Consider the following 10,527-nt stretch of genomic DNA (forward strand, 5'->3'; position numbering starts at 1 on the left):
CGCGGACCGGCCCCGGCAGCGGGGACCGCCGGGCTCCGAGCGCCGCTAGGGCGGCAGGAGGAAGGCGACGTGCAGGGCGGCGGCGCCAGCCGCCCGGCGGGCTCGCCGGCCGGACAGGAGAGGCGAGGCGAGGCGAGGCGAAACGCCTGGAGGCGGCAGGCTCGGTGCCGACCAACTTCTGCAATAATTTTTCCACAGCTTTCGTTAGAAGAGTCCCTTTTATTCTGTATCACATACAGAGAACTGCCACGTATTCCCTTAACACAACTAGTTCTTCTGGAATAATTCTGCATTTTCATAGCACCTTTCTTTCCTTCAGAACCTGAACAGCTTTCATTTTATCCAATAGCTATCCCTAGACTAAATTAAGCTCTGGACAGCTGCAGCAAGAAACATGTTTTTGCTGAAATCTACAAGAAAAATGATTATTTTGGCATATAGGTGACACATGTTCTGAACATTGTACTATCTTTCATACAACACCTTACAGCATTAGTCTTCAATTATTTTTGTCTTTGTAACACCTATTATGTACCAGCTTTACTGAATCATTGCCATTTCTTTAATTTGATACAGAAAACAAATATGCACAAATGACAGCATTCCTTAGTGCTCCACTATGCAACCAGAAGGACAAGTATATGTTGAATGTCAAGGCAGAGGTTTGGGGGGGTGACACTTAGGGCCAAAAGGGCCCTGAGCCAACAAAGATTCTGAGGGCCACCTGAAGCAAGATGAAGGAAATTAGGAGTATTCTGACTCCATGTGGACATATAGGGTAGAATTTGGTCATAAGTATTATTAAACATCAGTTTTTGCACTGCCATTACCTTAACCACCAACTAGCTAAAATATTTTACTAAATTTTAATCCCTCTCCCCTTCCACCTGTTCTGGTCATCTTCAGAGGCTTTGTTTGTACTGCTGGATCACGTGATACAGGTATAATCTTTTTTTCTACAAAAGCCAACAATCTACTGCTCACAGCAAAATTAGTTGGCCCACATTTTATGGCAAAACAAGTCATTAGTCAGACAGAAATGTAAGTTCTGTGTACTTACACCCCTCATCTTTCACTCCAGGTTGTGCAATAATTGATCAAAGAAAACAACAGTTGAGAGTGGAGAGAAAGAATCAGCACACCTATGCCCAATACCAGGCTTAGCACAGAAGTTTTACGAATGTTCTCAGAAATGAGGTAACTCCTTAGTAATGGCAAAACCTCCCTCCATTATTTTCCCTTTGCTTTAGGGCAGGAATTCAGAAAGTCAAGAATACTCAGAGAAGGTAAATCATCTTAGTGCCATGACACACATTCAACTTACTCAACAGTCTATATGAAATTGTTTTTACCACCCAAATTTCTTCATACAGTGTCATTCCAAATTCCTGTATCTCCACGCAGGTGCTCATCATCCTTTGACCCATTAAAAACATTCGTCTCTGCAGTTGCCAGTTTGTGACTTGTACATTCAACACTGGTATTTTCAGCTGTAATGTTTAGTTTAAGACATCAGTTACTTCCGCTTTTTAAACACTGAAACATTTCTGTCTTAATCACAGAATTCACTAAACAGTTTTGAAATAAGTCATCCAGAGTATGCTGTAAATTCTGCTTTTGATTCTAGAATTCAAATTCTGATCTGCAGTAGTTAAATGAGCTGTCCCTCAGGCAGGCAGAAATACTGTGCAAGTTACAAAGTTAAATAGTTTAAACATGCAAATAAAATGTTTTACAAAAAATTCCAATATGATGATTTTTTTCTAGAAAAGAAAAATCACTGATTTCAAAAATACCCCTGAAAGTTTCTCTAACCAAAGAGAAGAAACAAATCAAGCATGTAACTTGTTTAATTTTATTAGCTCAAAGGTCTATTGTTTCCTTGAGGTGCCAATTCTGAACGCAAAAGCTGTTGGGAAATTAAATCCTCCTCAGGCACATAGTTAATGTAATAATGGGCATGATGGACTGGAGGGAATAAGGCAGCAAAAACTCTTAACTTGTCTGGAATTAATCCAGGTAAGCCCTGCTTCCTCATAGCCAGGACCCAACAGTCCTTCCTTCTCAAAACAGCATGGGATATGGTATTTATCTAACAAAAATCAAAGAGGGGGGAAAAAAGGTGACTAAGAAAGAATAAAGGCAATCCAAACAGATAAGGAGAACATTTCAAGTGTTCTTGAAGAAGTCAGGCCTTGCGGCTGGGTGTGACTACACGGAAAGTGCAGACATTTAAAAGATCCTTAAGTGCTACCAATGCTGTAACACTGATTTTTACCTCCACATATGACATATTTTTTAATTAGTGATGTAGTCAAAAGCAACATTTGGGTATATGCATTCTGAATAGACAATAATGAAAAAGAATTATATGAAAAACTCACCAGAATTTGTTTTGTATGCAATACCATGCCGAGTTAATAAATCTTTAATTTTTTTTAATTCTTTAGAAAGTTGCTTGTACTCCTAAGAAAGAAAATACATTAAAAAAGGCTCTCCCACTCTCTAAATACATACATAAAATGGCATTTTTCAAACGTAACAGGTCTATGCACAGTTGTTACAGCTTTTGACTTAAAGATCTTAATCTGTGTACTCCAAGAATGAGGCACAAATTTTATAAAAATTCTCAGATCTATCCTCTAACTAGCATTTTATTGTGGGACAAAATTGCCTTCCTTTGCTACAAGACCAGCCTTATTTTAGTTTCTGTCATAATGCTAGAGTCTGGAAATCTGTCACCTCCTCAGATCTTGACCTAGCAACTTCATGTTCTTGCTTTCAACAGTTTCTGTTAAATCATAGAAGCAGGGACTGCTCCAAACTTTGAGAATCAAACCATACATCTGGAATCTTGAAGGAGCCTAAATTTTTTATTGTTTTTTTTTTTAACCTAAATCAATAAAAAGCAAAAGATTAACTATTTAAGATTCTCTGGTTATCAGAACACCCAAGCTTATGTCAATTACACTATGATGAAGCCAGCCAAGAACATTAAGAAAAGAAGTGCAAATTATTAACAGTAAAATAATTAACTATTGAAAAAATAAGATGAATTTTCCAGCTCCTGACAGTACCACAGCAAAATGATTATCTTTATAGAAATATATCCAGCTTAACCACAGTTTATTGGGTTATATGCAGGAATTACTAGGTGGTATTTTGTGTTTGCCACATTTTCAAATTAGATGACAACAGTGGCTTCTTCTTTGCATTATAATCAATGAATTCCCTTCCATGCTCTTTTCATGATGTTGAACATGTGCTCTTTTAGGCTGAGCACACCTTCTACCTCTATTTTTTTTTTCCATTTTAGTTCTGTTGCAGAGGAAATATCTGCATATTCACGCACATTAAAATCATTCAGAAATATACATGGCATAGATCATGCTGCCTTTTGCTTGTGTAATGGCCGATATGTTCTGCCATAAGTCTGGGTAATAATCCACACAGAAAAAGTGTCAACATTCCCAAGGCTAGGCACACCTTTATTTTCACTAATAACTCTTTCCTATTTCCACCCTGATATCCCCTAGAAAGAGTACTTATAAAGTATTCATAATCCAAGTATCTATACTAATTCCCATGTATCATTCTCTAACTTCTTGCTGAGTTTTCAGTTGTGCTGGTTTGTCTTTGACTTGAGGGCTAAAATAAAGATGTCAAGTTGCTTTATTTGTAAACAGACTGTTACATGAAAAAACAAAAAATATAACCCCATTAACAGACTTTAGGTGAATCCAAAGAATAAATAGATAACTCTGTCACACTGAACCATACAGTAAAAAGGTAGCGATTAATTCCACATTGTAAACATTATGCTCTATACCTTATTGCAGTTCTCTACTGTTTCAAATTCCAGACTTATTATTTTCTTATTCCGTTTCTCAAATTCCTTTTCTTCTGTTGCTTTTAGAAGTCCTGCTTCCTTGAAAATCTCTTTCAGTATTTTTTTGTATCCCTAAAAAAGAAAATTTGCAAAAGACCATGGATAAATCCATCCGATTCTCATCTCTGCTTGTAATTTGCACTGGCCATTCCAATTCCACAAGCTTCACTTTACAAAACATTGCCATTATTGTTGATTTAGCAGTTATAGAGCACAAAAATTACTATTTGCCAATTGCAGAATAAATGTATACATTCTGAAAAAAGATGAAACTGCAGAAGTCAGATCAGTACTTTGGCAATAATTGTTCTTTATCAGAGTTGGAAGAACTAACAAACCTGTTCAGTTATTAGTTCATCATACAGAAACTGCTCTGCTTCATCCCACTTCCTTTGTAATGCTTCAGTCAGAGTCGGATAAACTGAAAAATGAAAGTCACACTGTGCAAAAATTGACAGCACTGTCCTCTGTTACTTAAGTGCTTCTCTAGTACCACACCTACATATTTAAGGGCTCAATGTTTCTATACAGTGCAGTCTCTACAGCTTTCAAGAGCTGGGATTATACCTCAATCCCACTACATACAAACACAGTTTCTGCAGAGTGCTACTGACCAAAAATATCTCTCATTTCCAGGTAGAAGGTCTCATATTTCTCCATTGAATGAAATTCTAACTGAGCTCTCCTTTTCTGTTACGCAGGTAAATGAACAGATACTACAGGGCTGATTCATAAAACCAGTCCAAGAAAAAAGCAAAAAAAAAAAAAAAAAAAATCACTTGCTGTATCTATACTAGCAGTGACAGTTTATTCTAGAAATATCTATTTGTTACGATGATTTAAAATACAGTTAGCAATGTATATTACATTTAATCTTCATTAATATCAAACTACAAGATCAAAGAACCTAAAAGTTTACACTCTGAGGCTGGAGTAAGATGCCAGCTGCTCCACATGCACAAATGATTTTCTACATCTTACCTAAAAGAGAGTGGGGATGGCACACAAGAGGAGTCTCAAATGTCAGAGAGTAAACACAAGTACTTGGCTCAGACACATAAGCCAATTTATTGCTCTTTCCACAAACAAGAAGAACCTAAACATCATGATGACAACAAAGTAAAAACAAAGATGAACAAAACCAGCTCCAAATTAAACAGTACCAGCATTTATGATCAATTTGCTGTGTTCCTATGCTAACAGATGCATTTCAGTAAATACTATAGTCCCAAAGCTTCCAGTACTGTCATCCATGGGGGTTGGGGGGGGGGAAGGGAGAAAATCATAGCTAGCAGGTCTTTCAAATTAAGTTTTTTTGTAAAAATTCTATCTTCTAATGGGGAATCAACCCTACCTATCTTTGTTGCTTGAACTCCCAAGCACCATATTTCTAGAGAAAATGTGAGGAAAAGGGAGGGTGTATAGGACACTCTTTTGAACCTCATTGGACATGAGCATCATTCACCCAACAAATTTTGCTTCCTGACCAGTGCACTAAAGTCTCTTCTTTTTACTGTTCAAGAGAACAATACTCATTTGGCCCGCAGAAATTCACTTTGATCTTTATGTTTTCAGTGCTAGTATTTCATGACTGTTCAAAACCAAATGCCTGTGAATGATTTATATCACAGTAGCAAAGGTCACGCAAGAATAGTGATCCGTGCTGTTGCCCCTATGGGTGATAAAGTTGTTAACAAGGTAGCTCCATTTTAGTACAAAATATTTTCACGTTGGCCAAGATATTTTGTCCCTTACCTCACCTTCCTATTAACTGTTATTACAATTATATATCCCTCTCTCTTAAGTATTGTATTGTCATCCATCACTATAATAGCTAATCATCTTGTACATGAAAACAAATCTATTGTGAACTTTATGGTATCTTTAGCAATTCTTCATGATAGTGATCTATATCACCAAGGAATGTGAGGTTTAATTCATTGCATCTGTAAAGCTGCATAACACACTGAAATGGAAGCCGGAAAAAAGAACATTTATGAATAAAAAGATAAAGGACTTGTGCGAATTATGTGCCACACATTAGGAAAGTCTCAGACTCCCTTCCTAACCTTTCTAGCTGAATACTTAGTTTGCACAGATATAGGAACTTTTAAACTGTTCAACAGAGTAAGTATTTTTACTTTTTCTTAAAAATGTATTCACACCAGATTTTGTAACTCTTGAGTTTGTTCCCCTGACACTCCAATATATGTAACTCTTTCATTAATTCTCCCTGCACGCAACCTGGTCTTGTTCTAATACTTGGCCTATTTGGCTTCTCAGCATACTGTTAACTGCCTAATTCTATTCCCTCCTTTTACTAGATGTTCTTATGCACTGTAAACTGGTGGCTTGCATTCAACAAATAGTTCTTTTTGTCTGCTTTTCCTGATGGAAGTTATAAAGTCCTGTATGTTTCTAACAGTGATGATAATATCAGAATACTCCACTCTATCAGGGACAAAAAATTTAAAGTTGCCAGGCTAATGAGAACATGTAAGTAAACTTCATCAGATTTTTATCCTGATTTTAGCTTCCCTCCTCATCTATTCAACTAATTGCTATAGGCAGTCACCTTTTAATTTTATATCATGTCTTAAACCATGAACTCTTTGAGGTAGAAGTGTTTCAGTTCATAGAATGTCACGAGTATCTGTAGAGTGCCATGCTGTCTGAATCAGCGGAATCTGTGTAATTCATTATTATACCTTCGTCTGTCTGCTCTTGGTTTCACAGGAGTCTCCTTCCCTCATCCACATTCCAACAAATGTGTTGTTGTCAATTTCCCATTCATGCCAGATTCTGAAAAAATAGAACATCAAGAGTTTTATTTTAAATTACTGGAAAGAAAAATGTGAAAACACAAGAAGAAAAGAATGAATACTCATATATCAGGTCTGAATTAATTGTATACATCCCAGTTTTGTTGTCCTAATACTTCCATTTCCTACAGCCAAGAGCTGGTCACCTTTCGGTCAGCCAAGTTTGTTATTCAGGCTCTTATGTATCAACATTACTTTGGAAGCATAGTTTCATACCTGTTCTCAGTTTATAAACCATTTGCATTTACAAATCCTAGTTTAAACCCAATAAAAAACAGCTTACAGATCCATCCCACAACAAATCCAGTGCAACTCAAGACTGCAGGATTATTTATAGTGCCGGTGAGAGTGTCTACAAAAACCTAATCTCTACTTCTGCCCATCCTAAAATTCACTGATTTTCTCAGTATAATGATGCAGCCTTTCCTCTCACATTGGCTCACTGATTATTGTCCATGTAAGAAAAAAAAGAGACAAGTCCTTCACTCAAGCTGCACAGACATCTACATACAAAAAATTTAAAAAGGTCATATTTTTAAGGCAGTGTTCTGATTTACAATTAAATTTATGCTAGCTCTTCTGATGTAGATACTGGATCTACACTGAGTCTTTTATTACCTTTAATTAAATATGTTTAAAGTGACCATGAGGCATACAGAATGTATTTTGTTTTATTTTGTAAGTTTATATGCAACTCAAAATGAAAATATCTTAAAGAGACACGAAGCCTTTGGTTAATATAAATTGTAGTTGTACATTATTGGATTTTTTACATTAACATATCATTACTGCTGTTGATACTGGTTATTAATCAGCCTCTTGCTAAAGACAGGAGGTTAGCTTTTAATCAACAAAAAATTTGGCTATTTCAAGACTGAGTACTTGTCTGCATAATGCTCTGGGAACTACAATGACCTAAGCTAACCAATAAAAGAATCTTCATTTTAAAACTGCTACCTTTTTGTCAATTTATAAAACGGTCTGCTAATAACATAAGTAAAACATAAAGCTCTAAATTGCCTCACCCTAAAATCCCACTATAGGCATTCCATCGAAAAGTCTGCTCATGCTGAGTGACATTATGGAAAGGACAAAACTCGTACTTATACCTTTAAAAAAAGCAAAAAACAGTAAGAAATGTTTCAGACTGGAGTTAAGAACTACTTTGTTCCTCATCAAAACAAACAGAGTCAAATATTCAAATCCATTACTCACGTGGATTCCACAAAACTGAAACACTTGCCAGCAAGCCTAAAGAGATGTGCAGGGCCTAAAAACACCACAAAATGACATAAAGGAAGAATAATTTTTGGTTAAATTTAAACAAGTTATTGTGGTGACAGAGTTGTAAGGAATGTATGACAAATTTAGTTTTCTGCTGTACATCAGGAAATCAGTATTTTCCATATGGCTTACCATAAGTTCCCACTAATGTTATATCAATTTGCTTCCAAATCTTTCATGTTTTTCATCTTCAACACTCTATGAAATAGGTTAGCTTCTCTCTACAATGAAAACAAGAAACCTGGACACAGAAATATTTGAGGCTAGCTCTGTAAAAGCAATCCTCAGTGCAGATCTTGCCAAAATCTAGTCAGAATCACCAGAACTCTTACTTGGCAACTGTCTGTCCCCAGAGTCATCTAAATTCCTAAAGTTTATGTCAGCAAAGCCCTTTTGCTCAGAATGTTGACAGCACTGCACACCTAAGTTTCACTAAGACTCTTGAACTAGATGTTCTTCTTCACAGTTGGCCTTCGAGGTCTGATCCAGTTGTTATTGTTATAAGCCACTCAAAAGCTGCTGGAAGAAATGGCAATGCTGTTGTTGCCTTTTTTCTATCTGATAGATCAGTAGCCACAACTTTCTGGTAGAACTGACAAACTGACCATTCCATTCTTGCTGTCAATGGAATCTAATACAGGTAACTTGTCATTTGGAACACGGCTAAAAGTTCTGAACTACTTTCTACAGGGCTATTTCAAGAGTCACATGTTTAAGCTAACTTTGCATGGAATGGTTAAATATTTGTGAGGGAAGAAGAGATTACAAAGCAGAAAAAATAGCTAAGATCATACAGAAAAATCTAGATTCTCGGCCCTCACTGCCAGGATCGCCTATGTATTTTTTCCAAAGACCTAGCCAAGCAATTCTAGAAGCAAAGATCAGAACACAAGAATCACACCCCTCCAGAATGCCCTAACCACTGGGCAGGTTCTCTTTTGCATGTCCTTTTTCTGACCTTATAATCTTTCATTCTTTTTGTAGATTACCACAGGCTTGGCTCAAGAGTTTGCTCCTCTCCTACATGTGGTCTGTGGCCTAGCGATTAAGATGCTTTCCCCAAAGGGGAAGAAACACAAATCTGAATGTCCTAAAGAATACATTAAACTCATGTCTCCATCTCCTGGACAGATGCTCTACTAGAGTAACTATAGGAACTCCTACCCTAACTGTCACAAAAGAAAAGAATAAGTCAGTTATCCATGCTAAAGAAATAACCATGCAAGCCAGGGTTCTATGCCCTGGATTCCAGTTCAACAGATGCTTCCAATTTTGGACTGTAGGTAAGTTCCTGAGTCTAGGAAAGAAGGATTTCTAGTGTACTGCTCTTTTAAATTTTTCTTATTATTTTTGGCATCTTCCCATTCAGCTATTATTAACTCTATTTCTAACTATTTCACTTTTCACATGCAGCATGTACACAAGTTAGGTATTTAATTTAGGTTTATAAAGCATGTCACAAAAAAATAAGTACAATCACATTTAACATCACCATTTACAAGTGTCTGTATTGGCCTGAACCCATAAGGAGCTTTATGTCTGTGCCTAAGGTTAGGAGAGAGACAAGATTTAAAGACACCTCGTTTAATGTTATTTTCTGTTGCTCAGCCTTTGCAATTCAGTGCTTACTGTACCTACTGTCCTCCATATAGGTCTAAAATCCTTAGATTTCTGTGTATTTTGCTACAGTGGTAGGTTATATTCCAGCATCTATGCTTTGCATATAAAATTGAGCCTGCGTGACTCATTCCAACCCTAATCTAAAAACTTTTGAAAAGAACTTTTGAGTATTAAGTACTATCAGATGACAGTATCATTTTTATATGAGAATCTCAAGAACATCAGGGATTGTTTCAGGAAGAAAATAAGTCTTTAGTAAGTATCAGAAGGCTCAGTGATGGGCTCAAACAACACAGAATAAACACAAGGATAGCAGACTGTGACAAAAGCAGTCCAAACAGCACCTTAACATAGAACACGAAAGACGTTAAGCTAGGTTTTTAATCCTCCAGAAGCACAATAAGATATATTTGGTCATGCTTATTTTCCATGACTCCCACAAAATGACAGGCAAAATTAGTCACTGTGTGCACAAATTCAAGGTAGATTACTCTAAAAATGACTATCATGAAAATGATAAAAACTCTACAATAAAGTAACGGTTGTATATACCTGATACTGCAGAAGGGGCCATCTTTGGCTGCAGCCTATTTGTTTGAGGCAAGAATGGGTTATTCAACCTTTCAAAAAAAGAAAATTTAAAATATAAGATTTAAGAGTAAGTTGTGTTTCTGGGTGTCATTATATCCTCTGCTATCTTCGTGTCCAACCACCCGCAGCCAAGCGCAGCGTGCAGGAGCGACGATCCCCGTCGGCAGAGCCGCCGCCGGGCCGGGCCGGGCCGGGCCGGGAAGGGTGAGGCCGTGCGGGGCGGCGGCGGACCGCGAGGGGCCGCGGGACACGGCGCGCGAGCGGCCACGCACCCGAACGTGTTCGGCTCCTCCACTATCTTCATCTTCGCTGCCGAGGCGA

At 37.3% G+C, this 10,527-nt stretch overlaps 1 protein-coding gene across 3 annotated transcripts in view; it reads right to left on the reverse strand.

Moving 5' to 3' along the window:
* Nucleotides 1-10,521, reverse strand: part of GNPTG (N-acetylglucosamine-1-phosphate transferase subunit gamma) — a 10,770-nt gene extending 249 nt beyond the window's left edge. Inside the window, exons 1-10 of one of the 3 annotated variants that reach the window (XM_026085842.1) lie at nucleotides 10,479-10,521; nucleotides 10,168-10,235; nucleotides 7,927-7,981; nucleotides 7,737-7,820; nucleotides 6,598-6,691; nucleotides 4,871-4,985; nucleotides 4,228-4,310; nucleotides 3,830-3,961; nucleotides 2,385-2,466; nucleotides 1,325-1,490 (exon numbers count right to left, since the gene is read on the reverse strand). In XM_026085842.1, the coding sequence (XP_025941627.1) occupies nucleotides 1,366-1,490; nucleotides 2,385-2,466; nucleotides 3,830-3,961; nucleotides 4,228-4,310; nucleotides 4,871-4,985; nucleotides 6,598-6,691; nucleotides 7,737-7,820; nucleotides 7,927-7,981; nucleotides 10,168-10,235; nucleotides 10,479-10,510 (870 nt within the window). In that variant the 5' untranslated portion in view covers nucleotides 10,511-10,521 and the 3' untranslated portion in view covers nucleotides 1,325-1,365. Of the gene's footprint in view, nucleotides 1-199; nucleotides 1,491-2,384; nucleotides 2,467-3,829; nucleotides 3,962-4,227; nucleotides 4,311-4,870; nucleotides 4,986-6,597; nucleotides 6,692-7,736; nucleotides 7,821-7,926; nucleotides 7,982-10,167; nucleotides 10,236-10,478 lie in introns of those variants that run through there. The other 2 variants (XM_026085831.1, XM_026085851.1) reach the window with 2 other exon arrangements.
* Nucleotides 10,522-10,527: the final 6 nt, after the last annotated feature.

The sequence above is a fragment of the Apteryx rowi genome, unplaced genomic scaffold, assembly GCF_003343035.1.
Source record: "Apteryx rowi isolate R43461 unplaced genomic scaffold, aptRow1 scaffold_119, whole genome shotgun sequence".
NCBI lineage: Eukaryota > Metazoa > Chordata > Aves > Apterygiformes > Apterygidae > Apteryx > Apteryx rowi.